We start from the raw sequence: 24,284 nt of genomic DNA on the forward strand, positions 1-24,284 counted from the left end.
AGCAGTTAAGAACATGCATTATTAAAGGGCCATAGAATTTTTTTTTTAAAAAAAACAGGGTAACATTGAAGCTCCTGGGTGGCTCAGTTGGTTAAGCTCTTGATTTTGGCTCAGGTCATGATGTAGGGGTTGTGAGATAGAGGCCCACATTGGACTTCATGCTGGGCCTGGAGCCTGCTTAGGATTCTTCTCTCTCTCCCTTTGCCCCCCCATTCCCCCCCAAAAAGCCCAGGGTAACCTTAAGTAAAGGAAAATCTCATACACTCACTTTTTTAAAATACCGAGTCTAGTCAACAGTAAAATCTTTAAGTACCTAAAATACCTATTTTTTTAATAAAAAATATCTAATTAGCTTTAAATTTTCCAAATTGTCTTGCAATTTTTGTTTTGACTTTTTTTTTTTTGTTTGTTTGAACCAGGCTTTAAACAATGGAGCAAAGTGTGTGTGTGTGTGTGTGTGTGTGTGGTTTAATCAAGCACATGGCCTGGGCCTGGTTACATTTTACCTCTCTTAAAAATAGATATTTTCTTGCCACATTCCCCTGAGCAATAGAATTTAGAAATTAATTCAAAATCTCTTTATTCACTTTACGAAATCAGATGAGGCTCTGGTAATGAAATTATGGGGCAGAAGTCATAGTTTAGTTACTCTTGGGCATTACAATCTAAAATGGAGGGATGCCTGAATGGCTCAGCCGTTGGGTATCTGCCTTCGTTGGGTGTCTGCCTTCTGCTCAGGGCGTGATCCCAGAGTCCTGGGATCGAGTCCCACATCAGGCTCCCTGCATGAAGCCTGCTTCTCCCTCTGCCTATGTCTCTGCCTCTTTCCTCTGTGTGTGTGTGTGTCTCATGAATAAATAAATAAAATCTTTTAAAAAAAAAAAGAATCTAAAACACAGTAGTGACAAGCAGACATTTATGTTAATTTTGCAACCTTTGCTGTTTCCTTACCTTTATCTGTTTTGACTTAGTGGAAAACAAAAGGAGCCCCACTGTTTGGTTTGCCAATATCTAATAAAATATTGAAAATTCCTAAGGGCGAATGCATTAATATATCTACTTAAATATATTTATTAGAAATATCTGTAGCTTTATTTACAACTAACCTTTTTCTCTTCCTCCTATATGCCTTTGTTCTCAAGTACAATAAGACACTGAGAGATTATCATCCTAAGTATAAATGAATATTTTGCTTCAACTCAAATATGGAAGGATTAAACTACTGTTACCCACAGTCCCACAGCTTTCTTCTTCCAAAGTGGAGATGCCAAAGGATGAGGAGTTAAGAGACTTTTCGGCAGGCATCATCTTCACCCATCCCATTAAATAAATGAACAATGTAAGGGATCCATGTGCCTGCTAAGCAAGCTCAGCATTTTGGCAAGACCACGCCCCCAACAACCAGACCATTATCTTTGTCCTCCAGGAGGTAACACTGACCCCAACCATAGTAACCTAACATTTACTTACTTATTTCAGATCCCCACTATCCCTCTCTTAACGGAACTACAGGATGTAAAACCAGGTATGGGTTTTTGTTTGTTTCTTTTTGTCGGTTTGGATTGAGGGGGGGCATATATTTACTACTCTCGCTTAAGATCTGGAAAATTAAAAAAAAAAGGAATTGTGTCTCACGAGCATCCACTTTGCCCGGGGACTCCAAACGTGTAAAAACCACCCACCCCGGGGCGGCCCCCTTTCACAGCACCCTCCTTTCCCTGTCCTTACTTGTCGTATCAGCACTGGGGTAAGTGCCCGGGGTTCTGATCTGGGACTAAAACTCATGATCTTCTGGCTCAGGTTCTGTGAACTGAGTCATCCTGGCACGGAGAATATTCCGTGACTCAGCAGGCCCGAAGAGGAGGATGTCAGATCCAGATAATTTCGAGTCTTTTAAAGGCAAGATGGGAACATAAACAACACAGTGGAAGAATTTCGCAGTGGGTCTGCCTACCCAGGGGAAAAAATGTCATTCCATTCCCAGCGCTTCCACTTCCTTCTCTGCCCCTGTTAAACGACGGGTTACACTTTAATTTGGAGGCAGGAAATTGCTTCAGAAAAGTCATTCTAATGCTGAGACCAAGGCCCTTAATTCTCGGGGGGGGGGGATAGGGACCGTGTCAGTCCCTGGGGACACCCCGGGACCTCTCCCTCTCCTGGGAGAAGGTTAGAGCCCAGCCCCGCGCAGCAGCAGCAGCGGGAGCAGGCGCTGCAGCAGGAGCAGGAGGAGCAGCAGCAGGAGGAGCAGCAGCAGGAGCAGCAGGAGGGCGCATTCCCGGGGCGGGGGGGGGCGGGGGCGCCGGGGCCGGGAGCCTTCGGGCAGCGCCCACCGTCAGGTCCCTCGAGCCCCGGCCCCAGGGCGCCGCCCGCCGCACGCAACCACCGACACCTGGCGGGGCCAAAGGCCGGTTCCCAGGGAGCTCGCCGACCCCGCGTCGCCCTCTAGGGCTCCCTCCACGCCCCGCGCCCCCTGCTCCGGGCTCTCCCGGGGCCGCGCGGCCGGGGCACCCCGGGCCGGCTCCCGCAGGGCGCGGGCTCCCCCGAGCCTCCCCTTCCCTCCCGGCATGCACCGCCCCGCCGCCCCGCCGCCCCTCCCCTGCCCGCTCCCCGCGCCCCCGAGGCCCCTCCCCCGCCGCCCGCGCGCCGCGGGCCCGAGCGCGAGATGCCGCCGCCCCCGCCCCCGCCCCCGCCCCCGCCCCCGCCGCTCCCGCCGCCGCGAGTCGCCGGCTCGGCCGCGCAGTCCACGGCGCGAGGAGGGCGGGGGAGCCGCTCCGGGGGCCGCGGGAGCCGCTGAGCCGAGGCCGGGGCCGGGGCCGGGCTGTCTCCGCCGCCAGACCCCACCCCCCGCTCCTTCCTCCCGGGGGCGCGCTCTCGGGGCCGCGCTCGGAAGTCGGGGGTCGGCGCCCAGGGCGGGCTGCGTCGCGGGTGGGAGCCGGGCGGCGGTGGGAGCCGGGCGGCGCGCGCGGGCCGGTGTGTGCAGTCCGACCCCGGGCCCCGCGCTCGGCCGCCGCCAGCGCAGCGGCCTCCCCGGGACCCCGCGGGGCGACCGGAACGCGCCCGCGCCCGCGCCCGCGCCCTCGCCCTCGCCTTCGCCTTCGCCGCGGCCCAGCGCGCGGGCGGGATGACGGGCGGCGAGCGGGCCGCGCGGGCGCTGCGGCCCCGGGGCCGGCTCTGGCCGCTGCTGGCGGTGCTGGCGGCCGCGGCGGCCGGCTGCGCCCGGGCGGCCATGGACGAGTGCGCGGACGAGGGCGGGCGGCCGCAGCGCTGCATGCCCGAGTTCGTCAACGCCGCCTTCAACGTGACCGTGGTGGCCACCAACACGTGCGGGGCTCCGCCCGAGGAGTACTGTGTGCAGACCGGGGTGACCGGGGTCACCAAGTCCTGTCACCTGTGCGACGCCGGGCAGCCCCACCTGCAGCACGGGGCGGCCTTCCTGACCGACTACAACAACCAGGCCGACACCACCTGGTGGCAGAGCCAGACCATGCTGGCCGGGGTGCAGTACCCCAACTCCATCAACCTCACGCTGCACCTGGGTAAGCGGGGACGCTCCTGCCCCTGCCCCTGCCCTGGCCGCCTCCACCTGCCGGCCGGCCTGGGGGCCCGCACAGCCGCGCGCTGGCGCCCTGCTCCCCGGCCCCCGGCCCCCCGGCCCCCCGGCTCCCCGGCGGGGGCCGCACGGATCGCCCCTTCTGCAGCGTCCGAGCTAATCGACCACCTGCCATCCCGCTAGGGCCGGGATGCCTCCCCGCGCTAGCACCTCGGGCTCTGCTTTTCTGTCCTTTATAACGTAACCGGATTCTCGCTCCCTGGAGGACTCGCCATTTGGGCTGTTTCTGTCCCCCACCCCCTTTTTTTTGTCCCCCCGAAAGCGTTCATCAGAAACCCCTATGCTCGCTTCTTCTGCCTCCTTGCAGGGCCAATCACGGAGCATTCTTGAATCAGAGATAGGAAAGTCCACCTTAAATACTATTACCTTGTTTAAATGCCTCTCCAGGATTGAGCGTGATTGCCGTTTGCTCTATTGAATAAGGTAGAGAGCAGAGGGGTCTCTAGTGAAGGGGATTGGAGGGAAGCATGCTTTTTTTTTTTTTTTTTTAACTACAGGTATGGCCTGTGTGTAATTAAAATAGAAATTCACTTTTAAAGTTACTGTGCTTCAGAGTTGTTCAGCCTTAACTAAGGGCCACAAAGCTATTACGCTGCTACTCCTGGTACAGAGAGAACAAGAAAGCGGGCACTCACCGTAATTTCTGGCCACAGTTTGGTCCCTGGGTAAAAAGGCTCTCCTTACCGTCTTTCCTCTTACTTGGATTCAGAACAAGTGTACAGACATGTATGAATGACCTTTTAGAAATCAGGAAAAGGATGTATAGAAAACTTTGTTGCTGGGTGGTGGATGAGGATGGACATGTTTATCCTAAGCTATCAAAACTCACATTTGATCAAAGTTTTTCTTCATCATTGAAATATATAAACAAGCAGAATAATTCATTATTGTGTTTAACAGAGTAAGGTTTGCGTGAGAAACTGGCATCTGATTTGTCCCCATTGCACTGAAAGAATGGATTTTACTGGTAGCTGGTAACGAACTTCCAGAGAGAACGTAGGGCCCAAACCATTCTTCAGTCAAAGGATAATTCTGTAAGGCTAATATTATTTGAGTGTCTTTGAAAGGAATGTTTTATAGGCAAATAGTTCTTTTGGTCATGGTGTTGCATCTTTCTTTCCACCGCTCTCTGGTACGTTACACTTTACATAAGTGTCAAGATTCCAGAGGAAGAACATAAAAAAAGTACTTTGAAAGGTAGTTAAATTACTGTGTGTGGAGTTTAAGAAAAACAATGTTTAGCACCTTTGTAATACCATTTTATTTCTAGACAAATTATTAGGAAGATGAACTTCCGTGGAAAATAAGTTCACACGGTGAAGCTCTGAGGCACCTGTTTTTCAGAGATGGAAGAAGCGAACTGTACTTCAGTGTTTTAAAGGTTTTAGAAATGCATAGAACCAGCAGTACGTTGGAACAGGTGCCTTTCTAAGACACAGCAAGAGACCTAGGGTCTTCTAAGGTTTCATGGGAATACCCTTTAACTCTTTAGATAGCTATATGCTCTTAGGTGTTATATTTTTAAACTTGGCCAAAAATTTTTTTTGGAATTTACATCTGATTATTTTTGTGGAGGTTTTGACTTCTTAAAGTTTCTGTGTTGAATTTGGAATGCTCACAAAGTCATCTATTTTCAGATAGTAAAATACTATCTATTTTCACATACTAAAAATTTCAAAGCAAAAGCATTTGCTTACTGTCTCAAAGTGCCAGAGATTCAGCTGAAAATCTCTGAATAGGAATCTGTTATTTAGGCAAAGGTCAGGCTGTCAATCTTGGCCTTCTGAGTTTTCTGCTGTGGGCACTGTGTAGCCAAAGGTTATTTCAGGTGATTGCAGAGGTAGGTAGATTACTCAGATTGTTTCTCTGTTACAAAGGTAAAGGTAATGTAGTAGGTAAGGCAGTCATTTTAGGTTGTTACTACTGGGATATATTACTGGAGCAGATATATTAATTTGGGGTCATGGTGATTTAAAGGTCAAAAGAAATCTCAGAGGTCATCTAGTTAGGACTCTTACATGACTTTGTACTCTAAAAATGTTATATGCTTGGACTTGCTTTTGCTGAAAAAAATCCTCAGTTTTTGGTAATAATATTCATGGTAAATGAAGTTCATAAAACTGTGGGTTTAAAAAAAGTTATTTAAAATAGTTTCCATATGAGTATTGTGATTGTGAAAACATATACTTAAAACTTTTAAGTTAGACGATTTCTAAAAAACTTGACTAGAACTTATTGTACTTTTTCTTGGATCAGAGATGATGTCCTGGAGGAAGTTGTGTGTGGTAGAGTAGGTGGAAAAGGGGAGGGAGATTTTGTGTGTTGTGGGGGTGATGTCTTAATCTCTCTCCCTGTCTCAGTGTCTCCCCTCTTTCTCCCCCACCCCACTTTCTCCTGCCCTTTTTTTTTTTTTTTTAATCACAAGGATGTATGTGTACAGGCAGGTTATGATCTATAATTTACAGGCAGGGCTATTTTATGTACCATTGTGTGTTTTGATGTTTAGCATATTCAGTCCCTAACTCCGCGGGCTCTAGCTAGCTATTTCCCATGAATTCAAGTACCATGACGGTTTGTGCATCTATTAAATCTCCCATCCAGTTCAGATTTCACATACCCTTAAGCAAGTGATGCATATTGTGCTTTGCCCTTACAGAGCCTGTGAAAGAAGCAGGGCTAGCCAACACTTTTCTCCCTTCCCTTTTGATGTTGAACTTTTAATGCAGTAAACTTTAAAATAAAGCAAAGTTAGCCTGCACTTAAGTCATCACAGGAAACATACATGTTTTGGCATTAATCGTAGGCCATTTTTTTCATTGTAAAAATAAAACATGACGTGGTGAATTAAAACAGTTAAGTATAATGACTAGGGAGTCTCTTCCTCTTCAGTTTTTAAGTTGTAAGAGACCACAGTTCACAGTTTCTCATGCAGCCTTCCAGAAAGTTTTCCTGCATACACATGTGTATATATAAAATTATGTTACTGTTTTTACTGCTCCTGTTTGGGGGGTCGGGGGAGGGGTCGGGTCAGTAAGGCAGATTTTAACTGACAGCAAGGACAAATTAGATCATGGTACCGTTATCATCACTTGTATAAAAGCCAGGAAAATCAGTGTTGGTTCTGAGAGCAGCCATGTCTTAAGCACCATATACAGTAATCCAGGGGGCAATGTAGCCTCAGATATAATCACTTAAAGTTGCTGTGGGAACAACAATTGCATTTTCTGCCTGTTGTGGAGAGAAATCTCAGCCAGGCACCCTGTTCTAAAAAGAAGTCTCATTTTGCATTCAACTTCTGGATCTTTTTTCCTAACTTCTGTATGGATTATTCAGCTGCTATTTAAAAGTTTGGCTTTTGTGTTATATAATAAGTCATAATAAGTTTTATTAGTATCAGTGGGATAGTTGATAAAAGATTGTAGCTGAGGATTTGCCTTTTATTAAACAGCGTTTTTAATTAACTTGATAGTCATTGCGGATGGAAACTTGGCAGGCTGGGTCTTGATCTGAGAGGAAGGTGGCTCTCCCCCTTTCTGAAAACAATTAGATTAAGGAAGAAAGTGCTTATAAACCAACTCAATCAAAGTTTATGGAACTCCTAAAATTTACACCAAGACCAGATTTATTTCCAGCCTCCTTCTATAAGCTTTAGGAACAAACAGTGTTTAAATGAGGCTTTTTAGTTGTATCCCTTTTGTGTGTCTAAATCAGAATAGTTGATACACAAGGATATTAACATTTATTCTGTTTCTTCCTTTTAATGTATATTTAAAATGAAACAAACAGCAATTTTTTTTTCCTCCCCGGACAATCTTTGCAAGGTAGGTTCTGACTGTGTCAGGGAATAGTTCACTCTGGTGACTTCACTGTGGTATTTGCACACCCCGAGGGGACACTATTTTAGTTTGTCTCACAAAGGCCTGATTTACATGATGCAGGTTTCAACTTGAGAAGTTAGGGAGCTCGTCTTTAATGGCCAGTGCACAGTTTTATAAAGTTGCTTTTGGCTGTTTTCCTTTTCTACAATTCATTGCTTTTTCTGTAATTACCTTCTCCATGTTTCTAAAGCATTCAGAGAAACAATTTACACATTAGGAGAGAAGTTGGAATGATAACCACCCCCCCCTCCCCCATTATTTTGTCATTAGCCACAATTGTGGGAAGGTTGGTTTGACTCTTTCAGTTCTAAATCCTTTTAGGAAGTTGGATATGCCTTTTGCTATGTGCTCCTTCCCCCCCTGCCCCCCCCCATGCATACATTCTCATGTTACTGCCAGATATTCTGCAAACATTTTTTAAATACCTACTAAATACATAGACTAGTACCTGATGAAAGGTGTACAGGGTTGAAGGTCCTGTCTTCAGAAGTTTACACTCTATTAGATGGAATTTTCATACTCTGTTGTAATGACAATAATGGATCAGGAGTGCCTTTATAATATTTTACACTTTATGAAACTTGCAGTTTATCAGTGATTAGATTTCACAAACTCAGTGAAAGCAAAGATGAGGATCCTGAGGTGGTGATTTGTCAAAAGTCACAGGGGAGGTAGGGTTTTGACACCTTAGTCTATTGCATGAACTCCTGCATCTCTTAGCTTCTCCAGCAGATCTCTCCAAAGAATAACAGGTCTTTTCTAGGCCAGCTTTAAAATACAAGTTCATGTACCCACTGATTCAGATATACCAGACTCCCTTGCCTTTCTTCCTTTTCCCTCTGTTCTTTTTCACTTATAGTTTTGGGTTCCTTTCTTTTTCATGCGACCCCTTCTCCTCGAATGAATTCCTCTTGGTCTCAAGGCTTTATTTACTGTTTGCAAGTCGGTAAGTTCTAAACTTGTGTCTCTAGGCCATCTCTTACTCCAGTCCTAAAGACTTGTTGGACATGGTCACTTTGGGGTGTCCACTGGCCATGTCTAATATTCATTTGTCACTGTCTTACCCAACTCAAAGTCACATCTCAATGACTGCACTACTATTTAGCCTTGAGGCTCTAGACAGTGTTTTTTTTCTTTTTTCTTTTTTTTTTGTCAAGTCTCTCATAAAAGATAACCAGCCTTGATAGGCTCTCATCATTAAGATTACTCTATTTGAAGAGCAGATAGGGTCCACTGCTAGAGGCTGGTCAGTTCTGGGCAACTGTAACTCTACCCTTTTCTTTCCCACCATTCTTACTACAATCTAAGATGCCACTCCTACCTCCTATATCCAGCCACCGTGTCTCTTGAATCCTCATCTTTTTCTCTACCTTATTGTAGCTTTCCATTGAATTGCACCTACATTACTGCAACAGCTTTCTAACTTACTGGTGGTCTTTCTGCTGCCACTTTGCCAAACCTTCTGTTCAGGCAGCCACACTATGGATTGAGCAATGGTTCTAAAATACAAAACTAGTGATATCATTTCCGACCTAAAATTTTTCAGTGGTTCCTCAAACCTTTAGGATAAATCCCAGACTCCTTGTCATGGTGTACAGGGTGTTAGGATCTGGACTGTTTTTTTTTAATCCGTAGGTTTCTCTTTTGTCATCTTACACGCTCAAAGGACTGCTTGTTTGGTTTGGAACTCTTCTCCCAGGTGTCACCACCTTCAGGAATTCTTCCCCAGTTTCTCTGTCTTCTACTCTTTCCGTCTTTCTCCCAAGTCTGGATTAAGTGTCCTACTCACATCATGCTGTAGGTACCTACCACAGCACTTATGATGTGGAATTATATGTTTCTTGATTGGTCCGTTACTGCTTCTTGACCATGAAGTCTTTGAAGGAAGGGTCAGGGACAGTCTTTTTTTTTTTTTTAAATAAATTTATTTTTTATTGGTGTTTAATTTGCCAATACAGAATAACACCCAGTGCTCATCCCGTCAAGTGCCCACCTCAGTGCCCGCCACCCAGTCACTCCCACCCCCCGCTCTCCTCCTCTTCCACCACCCCTAGTTGGTTTCCCAGAGTTCGGAGTCTTCCATGTTCTGTCAGGAACAGTCTTTAATTCAGTTCAATATAACTAACTGCCATTCCTCAGCACTTTACTAATAATACCTGGATGTATAGTGATTCATAGGACATTGCCCTGATCTCATGGAAATTGTGGCCTAGATGTGGAGACCTATATCTCTAGACTGAGATGTAGGCAAATTATAGCGTACTGGCCAAATCCAGCCCAGAGTTGCCACCTATTTTTGTAGGCATCATGCAAATATTTTTTACGTTTTTCATTCAACAGTCAAAAGAAGATTGAATTTTGTGGTGTGAAAATCCTATGAAATTAAAATTTTGTTATCCATAAAGTTCCATTGGAACACAGTGAATTTCATTTATTAACCTATTGTCTATGGCTGCTTTTGTGCTACAAAGGCAGAGTTGAGTTATTGCAACAGTTACTGTTTGTTTTGTCCCTCAAAAACTAAATTATTTGCTATCTGGGCCTCTACAGCATACATTTTGTGACTTCCACCCTAGACCAATGCATTCAATGTTTTGTAAGTTCTAAGTAAAAGATGTGAGCACAGAGGGCATTCATTTACCATTTTGATAGAGGTTATAGAGTCTTTGTATCTGCATTGCTTAGTGTGTCTGGCGTAGTGTTCAAAAAATATATGCAAAGTGAAAGAATAAATGAATGCCTGAATTATAAGAAGTCCCCAAACACTGCACGTTATTTTAAATTCTTCTCAGCAATACTTTAGAGTTTGTGTTAAGTACTGAGTTAGGTATGGAACTGATATGGAATTGAAAGATCGATGAGTGTGTCCTTTTGTGGGTAAAAACTAGAAATTTTTATGTGTTTTGAAGCCATCTAGATAAATAATACGAGTTGGCTGTCTTCTCAGATTTGAATCTCATAGTGAATATGTATTTCTGAAAATTTAATGTTAATATGGTGTGTGTTTTCTTTAGAAATGGACCTTTAAAACCTGCACTCACATCTATTGTTGAAATACTTCCTTCAAGGATATCTTAAAGGACAGTTGTGGGGAAAAGTTACAATGAAATATGTTATTTGCTTACTGTGCGTGGCATCTTTAGTTTTTCTGATTCATTGGGGATACAGTTAGAAGACAGAGCTACTCAGGCTCTCCACAGGGAGCCTGCTTCTCCCTCTGCCTGTGTCTCTGCCTCTCTCTCTGTGTCTCTCATGAATAAATAAATAAAATCTTAAAAAAAAAAGAAAAAAAAGGCGGACCTATTGAGGGACCCTTCTCTGCAGGCTAGTGAAGGACCATGTTATAGTCGTGAGGCCCATGGATAGTCATCACTCACTTGTCTAGCGTTAACAGGCGCGGAACCAACAGATGCTTCTTTACTTACATGTACCTTGTTTCCAGCTGTACTTAATTGACAGTTCTACCACTGTTCTGTTTGAGTTTCAGGGAAAAGTGTCAAAGTTTAGAGCAGAGCTGTTTATTTTTACTGCCCAAAATTCCTGAGAAGATTTTTTAAAAATAAGGGATTAATCTGTCCCTTATCTGAAATTGTCAGTTTCAGAGGGTAAGTTCCAAGATGACTGTGTGCTGGTTCTATTATCTCGCCTACGCTGCTTGCTCTTAGATTTGTAAGAGGGCCTTACTTGGGATTTGCAAGCATCTCCTTTTTTATGAAATGATAAAGTTAGATGTTTGCTCATTAGGGCCTAAAATTGATAGCTTGCTAAAAAGGGTTACCAGAAAACTCATTTATAGAAACGTTTCTGAGGTTTTAGAGTATTTTGCCAGACCGTGGGGACACTAATTAAGTACATCTGCTTTTCTTTCCATGGACTCTTCCAGGAGACCATCCTAAAATAACTGGGCCCAGTCAGCCTGGTGCCCTATGAAGCTACATATTCATGAATTAAAATAAAGCAGACTTATCTCTTTCTTAGACAATGGGGCTCTCAGATCTCTCATGGGAGGAGATCCCTGTGGCAAGGCTAGGAGATGAATTAGGGGATTTACATGATTTCTTTTAAAACTTTAGGAGTCATATTCCCTGGGCTCCCCTCTTTTACTCTTTGTTTCCAACTGTGTGGCTGCTTCCTGTTACATTGAAGGCGATGTGGAATTTTTGTTATATCATCATCTTTGGATTTTTGTTATTTTATCTTTTTGTTTTGAAAGTTCTTTGAAATATTAATCCAGAATCAGCCTCCTTCACATTTTAAAAAAATTTCTTGAAATAAAAAATCCCACTTTATGGGAAATAGTATTGATACAATATGTAGCATTTTCTGGCTGTGAAGTGCTTACAATAAGCTACATGTGAAATGGACCATTAGTTGCCTTCAGCTGGGTCAAGTTACATGCTCAAGTAGATATTCGCACACTGATTTTTATATATACAGTATTTATATAGATTTCTTTATCAGTTCTGGTCATCAGATTTCAAACTTATTTTTTAATTTTTGTTTATTTATTTTTAAAGATTTTATTTATTTATTCATGAGGGACACAGAGAGAGAGAGGCAGAGGCATAGGCAGAGGGAGAAGCAGGTTCCCTGCAGGGAGCCCAATGTGGGACTCCATCCCAGGACCTCGGGATCACGCCCTGAGCCCAAAGGCAGATGCTCAACTACTGAGCCACCCAGGTGCCCTGCATTTCAAACTTTTAAAATCAATAGTTATTGATAAAAATATGGAGTATACACCTATAAGACATATATATTAACTTACAAGTCACATGCAACTACTATTCTAATCAATTATGTTAACTGTAAAACACAAAAAGTTATAAATGTTTGAGATAAACTATTATGTTTTCTCATTGTCTATGAATTTTCAGATATTACCTAAATCTGTATCCTTGATATGTTCTTTCAGAAACTGAAACAGTTTAGTCAGAAATTAGAGAAAAATATCTCATTTGAATTGATGGATTGTTTTTCCAGTGATTTGGCACCACTATTTTAAGCCAAAATCATACCAGAACCAAACAAAACCATGCATATATTATTTTGTATAACTGAAAAGATTTTAATTTGAAGAATAATTTACACACAACAAAGTGTACAATATCAAATGCATAGCTCTGAATTTGTCCATATGCATATACCTATGTAACCTCCCCCCAAATCAGGGTATAGAACATAAAGTCAGAACTGTAAAGGAGCTAAAAGACTGGTCATTAGTCGTATCTCTGAAAACACTGACAAGCACCTCTATAGTCACTGTCACAGACAATCATTCTGGTTAGGAGAAACCTTCAGGCACTCTGTGATTTATCATTACAGAACAAAATTCACTGAGTCCCTAACTCTATAGAAGACCATTTGGATATGTGGAATAATTACAGAAGATGACTAGTGACTTCTCTGAGGGCACTCACTAGTGGCATGCTGAGCTTAGGTTGGAATCTAGACCTGTTGTGGATAGGTTATGCTCTTCCTGGTCTAACCATGTTAGACCCCATGAGTGACAGAGAACTGTAGAAAGACCTTTAACTGAGGAGTGAAATGGAAGTAGACCAAACCAAAGGTTTCTCTGAGAGAGCACTGCTTGGGGGGCTCTGGATTTGGATTGCTGCTCTTACAAAGGGCTCAGCACTTGTTTGTGAAGAAGGAGAATTGTGGCAATGGAAGAATTTTAGGTTTGGGTACTTACACCAGTTTTACAATATTTAGTTGTTAATGCTTCTAGGAATTTCTAAAGAATTTATTGAATTTCAGAATGAGATCCTGGGTTTTGTCAGTGTCTACTGATAGGAAAAGTATACCATATACCCCATCTCCTGAAGGGTGGTCAGGGGAGTACCACCTTATCTCCTTTCTGCTTTATCCATGACTCTCTTCTGGTTGTTGAGAACTGCTGGATTTAGTTCGGTTGCTTACTTTATCTGACATCCTTCAAGATAAGGCTGCCAGGTCTATCTCCAGGTTTGATTTAATTTCCATTCTGCTCCAAGTAAATTCTCTTACGTGGTGGCTTTTTTTTTTTTTTTTTAAGATTTTATTTATTTATTTGAGAGAGAGAGCACGCTCAAGCAAGTATGAGCAGGAGCAGAGCAGAGAGGTACAGACTCCCCACTAAGCAGGGAACTCTATCCCAGGACCCTGAGATCAGGACCTGAGCCTAAAGCAGATGCTTAACCGACTGAGCCACCCAAGCATCCCACATGCTTTTTCGTTGTTCAGATTTGCTAACTAAATAGGTCTAACCAACCTTTTATTGGTTGATTGATTGATAGAAAACTGTGGTCCTAGAAGATTTCTTCTTTCAGGCTCAGAAGTGACTCCCTTCACCTTGGTTTCTGTATGTGGTAATCTGTAAATCTATAACTGTGTGTTTAATCCATGTATCTTCTCTGTGTATCTATCCTTTATTCAATTGATATCTCCATAGTTTCACCAGAGCATGCTGAGCTAAGGTTCAATGAGGGGATTCTCAGATACTTAAATTTTTTTCTTCTTGATTGCTGAAGGAGAGATCATAGATCCCCCTTAGATTTTGTATTTTGTGCTGCTCCCTCACTACATACTGTCTCCACTTCTTGAACTCAAGTTTCTAAGATTGGTTTTTCTTTACAGGTGTGAGTTGACTGATCACATTTTAAATGTTACTGAACACAGTCTTAATCTTTTCTTTTTTACTAGCTGCTCAGTACACTTTATGTTTTCTGTGATACATGTGGTTATAGCATTACATCCTAATGACTAATCATTTTTAAATGTGCATGCTCCTTTCTTATGGGAGGTTGAGTGGGATGGCATCCATTGCTACATATGAGGGCTGAATGTTGGACTTAAAATACACCCCCTCTTTTTTTGCCAGTTGGTAAAATATAGAAGCATTAGTATTTTTCTCAAAGCTTTTCCATCAGTTTTCTTCAGAGAGAATGAAAAGGATCCTACTTCCAAGAGAAGAGTTTCACAGTTTTTGAGTAAGGGGTAGTGATATCTTGGTGAAAATGAGTTGACCAGCTTTTATTGTAAGGGCTTTCTATTCTTTGGCGGGCCTGGGAAGTAATATTTTCCTGCTCTGGCTGCACAAACCCTGATTACAGGGAAGAATGGTCTGCTCAGATGTTCTCAATATCTGAGATTTTTTTATTATCAAAAACTGTTGAGGAATAAATGAAAGTGACTTGGTGGTGTAAAATGATTCAATCTAGATGTGGATTTTCGTGTTAGGGTATACTTGTCTTGGCTTAGCAGTTCATCTATCCACCTGTGCTTCAGTGCTGTAGCTCTTCTCCCAGCGGCTCCTGCTTGTCATGGACCTTATTCTGATAGGATTGCTGACCTCTGGTGTCATTTTGGTGTCACTAGGTTTTTAGATTATTGCTATTTTAATGCCAGACCATGATCTGGTAGAGATGAGTATACTTGGAAGTTGGTGGGAGAGGGGGGAGGGAAGTTGGAAACCAAAAGAGCAATTTTGTACTTTAATTGCTTTGGTCATCTGATTGCCTTTCACGGGAAAAGGGGCACGTTCTGTGGGGTTGAGTGTCTAGGATTAACTTTTAGAGTAGCTCTATACACAGTTTTGAATTTATAGCGAATATTTCAGATAAGTTCATGGGATAGAAAGTCTGTTGAAGACCAAATTTGTAGAACTCTACTAGATTATGAAAGTTTCTGGGAACATCTGTAATACAGCTGTAATAAAATTTGTTTACTTTATCAGGATTGCTTTAGAGGCTCGAGCTGGTTTGTTTACTGCTGTTTTCAGCATTTTTGCCACATGCCAAGAAATAAGCATCAACTCCTGGTGGAACTGGGGGTCATTCAGTTTTATGGCCATTCTAATAACATTTTGGTTTTAACCTTATGTCCACTTTAAAGCTCTTGTATCCTGGCACAAGACACAGATGGTAAATTCAGGGTACCGAAAGATGGACCGATTCTGGAAATTAACATACTTTGCAGATGTTTGGAGAATGCAGGCTTGTTTTCTGTTCTGCTTTCTGTGTGGAAGCTTTTTTGCTTTTCCTTTTCCTGTGTGTACCTATATCTGTGCTTTCCTGTGTTTTTATAGGAAAGTCCCCCCCCCCCCCCCGCCCTCCGGGGAAGGGGAGATCTGCTTTTTGGGTTGGGAAGTAAAATAAGTATTAAATTTTTTTGCATGAAATATTTTGAGTTGGTACTGCCACTTCTGTGAGAGAAAGGAGAGACAGCTTTGTTCCCACGAGGGAGGTTGTTGGGAAGGGTGGCGGTGGGGGTGAGACTCTGGAAGGAGTAACTGAAAACAGACTTATTCACATCTCTAGTGATTTTAAATTATGAAACGGGTCACTAATGCTCTGAATCAGCAGCCTTTTAACCATGCCTGACTAAATAGACCTTGTTTTTGAAATTCACAGCAGTGCCTAGATCCCTGCTGTCTTTTTGTCCATCCTGCTAACACACAGCTGTTTTTGTTCATACATCATTTTGTGTTCAACTGCCTGGTTACTTCCTCAGGTCCCTTTTATGGTGAATAATGAACACATGGGAGTTTGAACACCCAAGTGTTTGGTTATTCAAACAGGAAGTCTCAAGGAAGCACAGTAACCTTGTCAGAGGAACAAAAGATGGAACTGGAAAGGCCATTGATGATTCCAGGCTTAAAACATCTGCCAGGAAACATCTGACAGTTTCTGAGATACAGACGTTCTGCACCCTACAAATGGGATGGTTTATTTGGAACTTGTTCCATTTTTTTAAATGCTTAGAGTATTAAGCTCTAATCCAAAATAGAAATGAAGGTGAAACAAGAAGTAATGTGACATTGTTGGCATTAGAAGCAGGAAGGTAACTCTACCTGTGGGGATGGCTGTGGATCCTAGGAAAGAAAGTGCTACAACTCCATCTTTACCAAAAGGAACGATGGGGCTGTCCCCAGAAACAAGTAGATGGGATTTGACAGGGGCTGCCAGAGCTGATGGGGTTGGATTAAAAGATGGTTTTGTGTCAACCCTTTGATTATTGAGCATGGGAGGAATCGGAGATAAAGAAGAATGTGGATGCTGCATGAAGCGCAGGAATGTATACATCAACAAATATACTCTGAGGCAAAACCAAGACACGCCATAGGAGAAAGATAAAATTCCCATGTGACTGCAGAGGGGATCTGATTATAGCTGATCAGGTTAAGTGACTTCCCAGAACATTTCTCCAGTGACCTTTCTGGTTCCTACCAACCTCGAGATTCCTTAGTTATACGATAGAGGACTTTTTTGGAAGGAGTCCAGTAAATCCTGATTTTAGATTAAAAATGAAAATGAAATCTGAAAGTTAAAGAAGGGGGAGCTCTGGGTAGACAGAAGTTCACATTAGGTGATGCAAATGCTAGAAAAAGAATTCAGTTGTAGGCTTAATAGAAACTGCAACATTCGAAGGAGTAGTAGTGTTCGTTGTAAGACTGGAACTCTGCCATTGATTCTAGCCGTAGTAAACATGTTCACACAGCATGGGTGCCACATCATTTCTTGATTTTCTTGATGCCTTACTTTTTTTTTTTTTTTTTTTTTGATTTGGCTACCTTCTGGTTGTCCTTCAGAACTCATAGCATATTTCGACTTCGCCAGGAAGATTGTGCTGGTTTCTCATTCCTCCTGCCCTTTCACAGCACTTGCATTATGTTGTTTGATACATGTTTGTAAAAATCAGCATTGCACATGTCCAGGATGTAAGAGGTACTACATTGTTTTCACTGTTTCCCATATTAGGCTGAGTTCACTGAGGACAAGACTTATTTATTGATTTCTTAATTCATTCACCTAACAACTACTGATTGAGCACCTGTTCTGTAAAATGCACCAGATGTGCTGGAGACAGGGCAGAGAAGAGGACCTAGAGCTTACCATCTGGGTGCAAAGCACACAGTACAGAGGACCTGACTCAGGGACGGTTTCATTTGCTTTCTTTTTTTCCATGGATTTTTATATCCCTAGTGTGTAACATGCTACTTTTTATATAGTGGTAGGTGGCTCAGAAGTTTGCCAAATGAATGAATTTCTGTTTCTGTGAGGCTATGGCCACAAGATGCAGATGAGGATGAGAAATGGCAATTTTGTTTGGATTATCCCAGGATGGAGTTTGCCTTTTAGATATGGTCCTTAAAATTGGACAGGTGGAATGGGATGGTTTGTACATGGTGTAGCTTCCTCATCAACATTGTTGGGTAAAGACTAAGGCATAGTAGCAAAGAGCCCCAACAGTAAAGCAGCTTAAGAACACTGAAGTTTGTTTCTCTCTCAGGTGGTAGTCCTGAGGTAAGTGGGCAGCAGGGGAGCTGTGATCCACACAGATGTCCTGGGACCCAGATCCTTTTATCTTCATGATCTGCCATCCCTTAGGGTGTTGTCCTTGTGTGTGTGGTATGATTGATGTTGGGTGATAGGCACCTCTATGTTCCAGATGAGAGCATGCTGCTGAAGGGCGTATGCCTAATTATTTTTAACTTTTACTTTATTTTTTAAAAAAATATTTTATTTATCCATGAGAAGCAGAGACAGACAGACAGACACAGGCAGAGGGAGAAGCAGGCTCCATGCAAGGAGCCTGATGTGGGACTCGATCCTGGGATTCCAGGACTGTGCCCTAGGCCAAAGGCGCTAAACTGCTGAGCCACCCAGGCATCCCCGAGAGAGAATCTTAAGCAGGTTCCACACCCAGTGTGGATCCCGACATGGGGCTTGATCTCACAACCCTGAAATCATGACCTGAGCTGAAATCAAGAGTTGGGTGCTTCACCAACTGAGCCACCCAGGCACCCCATAATTCTTAAGACCAAGACCGGAAAGCAGCATACATCATTGTATCATCTGCCATTGGAGAGCATTTAGTCACCTGGCCACCTCACACACACAGTGGAGGCTGGAAAATGTGGACCAGCTGGGCAGCCTTGGGGCCAGCCACAGATCTGCTACCGTGACAGAGGGGGAACTGATTTGGGCAGATGGTTTTGGCATGTCCACACTTCTACTCTGGTGGTGTACTTGCCAGCTCCAATCCTGCTGCATCTCTCTGTCTCAAGCTTTGGTCTTCCTGAAGCATTGTCTTTAGAGGATCTGGAAAAACTAACAGACATGCTCTTTGTGAACTCTCAGGCTCTAGGTCTTCAGGAGAAGACCTGTGAAAAACGGGGTGCACCCTTCATACCCCAGTATGCAGCCTTCACACCCCACCTTCATAGAATTCTTTTATTCTGAGATGTCACTAGTTTTCGTTCCCGTGGTGCCTTGGCACGGAGGTCTCACTGTGTTGGTGTTGGATTTACTTCACCTGATGGGCTCTGTATCCAATTCATCTTGGAGGAGCATTTCCTTGCAGGATCGTTAAGTCTTGATTTCCTTGACAATACTGAGCATGTATGTTTACCTGCAGCTGTGATGGATGAATCAAAGCTGTTTTAAAATTCCAGATGTATCTTAGATATGGGAATTCCAGAAATGGTAAAACAGTGCCTGTTGTTTGTACATTCTTTGGTCATTTGAACATTCTGTTTTGTTCTGGAATCTTTTTAAATGTGTATTTATCTTTTTCTTCAATATGTGTTCATTGAGGTGGGAACTGCATTTTATTTATTTTTAGTTTTTTTTTTAAAGATTTCATTTATTCATGAGAGACACCGAGAGAGAGGCAGAGACATAGGCAGAGGGGGAAGCAGGCTTCTTGCAGGCAGCATGTTACAGGACTCGATCACAACCTGAGCCAAAGGCAGGTGCTCAACCACTGAGCCACCCAGGTGTCCCGGGAACTGTGTTTTTAACCACTAATCAGGTCAGCAATTAGCTAGGCATTTGAGGAATTATAATAGATTTTGTAAAATGGGTATGTATTAATAACACGTGCAGCAGTACCCCCAATCAAAAACTTTAGTATTTCTACAATGAAATGTTCTCAGACTTTAGGGTGATTAAAGACTGTAACGGCCTCACACTAGGTCAATTTGTATTTTGTTGTCACATGTTATGAAAATGCTCTGCTAGTTTAGGATTTTTGAGCGTAGAATCACAGAGATAAGAGATTATGGACTTGCATCACATTTAATTCTGATGTTCTTTTTGTTCTTAGAAGCAGATGATTTTCACGATGTCTGCACCCTCTCTCCATGTCTACCTTGGTACTTAGAACTTTTTTCTTTCTGTTCAGGTGTTTTAAATCAATAAGAAATTGGTGTTTCTAGGAATCTTTAGTATATGTGCTGCCGAAGCGAATATATTGTAGGAATCTTTAAAGAATCATTCGTGTTGGGGCAGCCGGGGGGCTCAGCAGTTCAGCGCCGCCTTCAGCCCAGGGCATGATCCTGGAGACCTGGGATCGAGTCCCACGTCAATGCTCCCTGCATGGAGCCTGCTTCTCCCTCTGCCTGTGTCTCTGCCTCTCTCTCTTTCTCTGTCTCTCATGAATAAATAAAATCTTAAAAAAAAATCATTCGTGTTGAAGATGACTATAAAAATTGTTACAAGTTATTGCTTTTGTCTTTAGAGTTCTCTCAGTGTGGTTTTTGCTTTCTAAAATATTGTAGTGTCCTTGAATTGAAATCTTTTTTTTTTCCTCTCAAATTCATTGTCTTTATTTATTCAGAGTCCTATGCTGTCACCCTTTCCCTAAAGTATATCCCATGTCCTATGGGCTTTATCATTCCAGTTCCTTTTGGAAGGAAATTACCTTCTCTAAATTCGTTTTGGTATTCTAGAAATATGATACACCAATGCTTATTGTTCCCACTTATTGGTCACTTGAGCATACCACCTTGTTCTGGAATCTTTTTTTTTTTTTTTTTTTAAGATTCTTTTATTTGAGGGAGAGCATGAGTGGGGTGAAGGGCTGAGGGAGCAGACTCCTCCCTGAGCCTAGGAGCTGGATGCAGGGCTCCATCTTGGGACTTTGGGATCATGACTTGAGCTGAAGGCAGATGCTTAACTGATTGAACCACTGAGGTGCCATGGAATCTCTTTTTTTAAATTTATTTTATTTTATTTATTTATTAGAGAGAGAGAGAGAGAGAGAGAGGCAGAGACATAGGCAGAGGGAGAAGCAAGCTTCCTGCAAGAAGCCTGATGCGGGACTCATTCCCAGATCCTGGGATCACTCCCTGAGCCAAAGACAGACACTCAACCGCTGAGCCACCCAGGCATCCATTGCCCTGGAATCTTTTTAATGTGTTTTTTGTTTCTTCATATCAGCTCACTGGTGATAGGAGCTATATTTTAAGCCATTAGGTCAGCAACTTAAAGCTAGGTACTTGACTCATGAACTCGTAGGCGTTGGAATATTCTTTGGGAGACCATGGCTTTGGAAGAGTGTTTGAAAGAGCTATGTTTACAAATATTTGGAGAAAGACCACAAAGCTATTTTCTCAAAATTTAAGATACTCTTGTGTGGGGAGACCTGAGTGGCTCAGCAGTTGAGCATCTGCCTTCAGGGCATGATTCTGGGGTCCTGGGATCAAGTCCCACATCAGGCTACCTGTGAGGAGAGCCTATGTCTCTGCCTCTTTTTCTCTGTGTCTCTCATGAATAATAAATACAATCTTTTTTTTTTTTTTTTTTCAAAAAATATATACTCTTGTGTGGACAGTAGTAGTAGAAGACCTACCCATTTGTTCTAATGAACTTCCTTTCAGGAACAGGAACATAGCTGAAACCAACCATAAAATTGTTTCATTTTAAGAAGCCTCCTCTTCCTTTCCAGGATTCACAATGCCAAGTTAAATACCTTTCTTTTTTTAGAATAGCAGAGTTTCTCAGACTTAGGCTTTAATAGTTTCTGTTTCACCAAAGTACAAAGTCCTGTAAAGTAGGTGTTTAGGTTCCTTGTTCATGTCTTTTGAAGGTTATTACAATGTAATACTTCTCTTTTAAATACTTAATACTGATTATTAGTGAACCTAGGGACTATTCCTGTAGGGAGGAAATCCTGTTGTTACCTGGCCTAGTGGTTCTTAAGTTACTCATAAGTGATTAATGGAATCATCTTTGGAGTTTATTGTGTTTTGTTTTGAAATACATATGGTCAGCTGTGGATTAGTATGAAGTGATGTTCTGTGTTTATAGGTAAGTGCAAGATAAAATAGGTAATTACATTATTTATGCAGTATTCTGTTTTACTGCACAGAAATTCGAAATAGAAATGAAAACTTCTCTATTGAGTGGGTTAGTAACTCTAGGAACATTTCTATCCAGCTGCCTACCCCAGATATCCACTACCCTCAACTGTGTGTTTTATTCTCCTGCTTTTAAAAGAAAATAGTTTTATCATCCCTAGACAATGAATGGTGTATTATATGTAGTCATCTGCAACTTGCTTTTTTCTCTCAGTGCATTTCTAAAGTGTAGTTGTAATTCATTCATTTTTGTTCCTGGGGGCATTTTATTAAGTGATTATACTAGAGCTAATTTATTGATTATCCTGCTGAAGGACCTTTTTGTTGTTATTATGAATAATGTTCTCTGAACATTCTCATGTATGTCTCCTGATGCTTACATGCAAGAATCTCCTTAATTAAGTTTATGAGGTAATGCAAATTGTTTTCCAGTCATTGTGCTGGTTTGGGTGCTCACTAGCAGTGTTAGTAGGCTGTTGATCAACATTTGATATTGTGAGAATTTGTAAATTTTACCAATTTGGTGGTGGAAAGTTGTTTCTCATAGTAGTTTTATTTGTAAGGGTAAATATCTTTTCATATGTTTATTGGTTTTTCATATTTCCTCTCCTGGAAAATGTCTCTTCATGTTTTCTAACCATTTTTCTTATTGATTTGTAGAATTCTTCATATATTCTGGATACTGATTCTTTATTAGCTATATGCTCTCTGTGTTGTCTTTTTATTTTCTCTATGTTATCTTTTAGAAAGAATTTCTTAATTTTAGGTGGTCAAATGTATCAATATTTTTTCTGGTAGTTATGTGTCTTATGGGAGAAATATTTCCTATATTTTATTTTTGGATCTTCTAAAGTTTTGAAATTTGCCTTTAACATTTAGGTTCTTAATTCACCTGAAATTCTTTTGAGAGTTGTCTTTATTTCTTAGGACTAGTCCTTTTAAATTTATTTTTCTTACTTACAAATATTCTAGCTGTTTTTAGGCCTTTGCTCTCTCAACCAGATTTTAGAATCAGGTTGTCAAATTCCTCATTGGCCTCTATTGGGATCTTGATTGAAATTGCATTGACTTTATACATTGACTTTTGGGTTGAATTGACATCTTGATAACAATGAGTCTATCCATGAACATAGTATAATTTAGGTCTTCTTTTTTGAGTTCTAATAATGTTTTATAATTCTTTTTTCATGAGCCTTGCCTTGTTTTGTTAGATTTATTCCTGGGTAAATTTTATTTTTTGTTGCTATTACATTTTTTTCTACATTGCTTTTTCTGTTTCTGGTATATAAAAATGTAATTGGTGTTAATGTATTAATCTTATAACCACTTGTTTAATTCTCTTATTCTAATGATTTGTCTTTAGATTCTTTCATTTTAATATGCTGTCATCATCTGTTAATAATGACAATTTTATGTTTTTACGAATCCTTAACTCTTTTATTAATCTTCCTTATTGATTAGAGCAATATACAAACTTCCTGTTAAACATTCCCACAAAGTACTATGATTTTACGAAAGCCTTGCTAATTTGATAGAGAAATGCTTTTATTTTAGGTTACATTTCTTTTGTAATTGTAGAGGCTATTTTTTATTTTGTTGCATCATATTTATTTCTGCAGCTACCTCACATCCTTTTTTTGGAAAGAGATATATTAATAAAAAAGCTTTTTTAGCTTGATTTCCAACTTTTTGCTGTTAAACCATTTTAAGATATGTTTAGTGAATTGAAATAGCTCTAAAATATTAAATGTAGTCCTACACAGGTATTGCTCTTCAGTAAAATCAGTTATCAAATTAGTTGCTGTTAATACTATTTGGCATGATAAGTGGAATTTGGAAAATGAAAACATTTCTATTTACAAAATTCACTGAAGATTTGATTAGTACATTTGTTTCCTGGAAAAACACAGCAGAATGTGTCAGTGGCAACTCTAGGAAGCACTTATAGAGGGACCTGGGTTTTATTTTGGTCTTCATAAATCATTCTTGATATCAGAGTTTGATAAATTTCTCAAGTTCCTGAGACATTTTAGGCCAGTCTTTATGGTTTTCATAACGTTAATGTGGGTTATATACTTTAAGCTCTTAGCCCCTCTTTATATCTTAACACACTCAGACGTTTATAGAAGTGGACTAAATTTAAGGGTCTTGAAACAAAGAATGGTGGATCTATGGGAGTTTGTAGAAAGATTGTCGTGTACAATATAAAATATGATAAATGTGAGTCTTTTAAGTTCTTGGGATAGACAAGCACCATGTGACATTCGCCTGTAAATCCCACAGAAGTAGTTTTCCAAGGAGTGTGGTACTGTCTCATTAGGGACATTTAGTGGACAAGAGGCAGGGAGTATGAAGGGGGAGGGGAGGTGAGGCAGTTCCATACAACAAAGAATTGCCCAGATCCTGCCCAACATGGGATTTCTCATGGGACATCTGTGCTATTAAAAAACCTGATTATAAATATCTGAGCCGAGAACATAACTTTTTCTTTATACATAACATAGAGTTTTCTTTTACATAATTTTATTATACATAATTTCCCATGAATACAACCAAGAAAATAAGTATTTTTTTGAGCTTAGCATGAGTTAGTATACTAATTAGGAAAGTCATTCCTCAGCCACAACCTGAACCTGTGGTGTCCAGGTTGCTCATACCATTCACGTGTAGATCA

The 24,284-nt window shown here is 41.6% G+C and overlaps 1 protein-coding gene across 1 annotated transcript in view; it reads left to right on the top strand.

Moving 5' to 3' along the window:
- The first annotated feature begins 3,106 nt into the window (after positions 1–3,106).
- LAMC1 (laminin subunit gamma 1) overlaps positions 3,107–24,284 on the top strand; it is a 117,986-nt gene continuing 96,808 nt past the window's right edge. The window contains exon 1 of the mRNA XM_025430038.2: positions 3,107–3,536. Within this exon, the coding sequence (XP_025285823.1) occupies positions 3,122–3,536 (415 nt within the window). The 5' untranslated portion in view covers positions 3,107–3,121. The remainder of the gene's footprint in view (positions 3,537–24,284) is intronic.

Source organism: Canis lupus, chromosome 7 (assembly GCF_003254725.2).
Source record: "Canis lupus dingo isolate Sandy chromosome 7, ASM325472v2, whole genome shotgun sequence".
Taxonomy (NCBI): domain Eukaryota; kingdom Metazoa; phylum Chordata; class Mammalia; order Carnivora; family Canidae; genus Canis; species Canis lupus.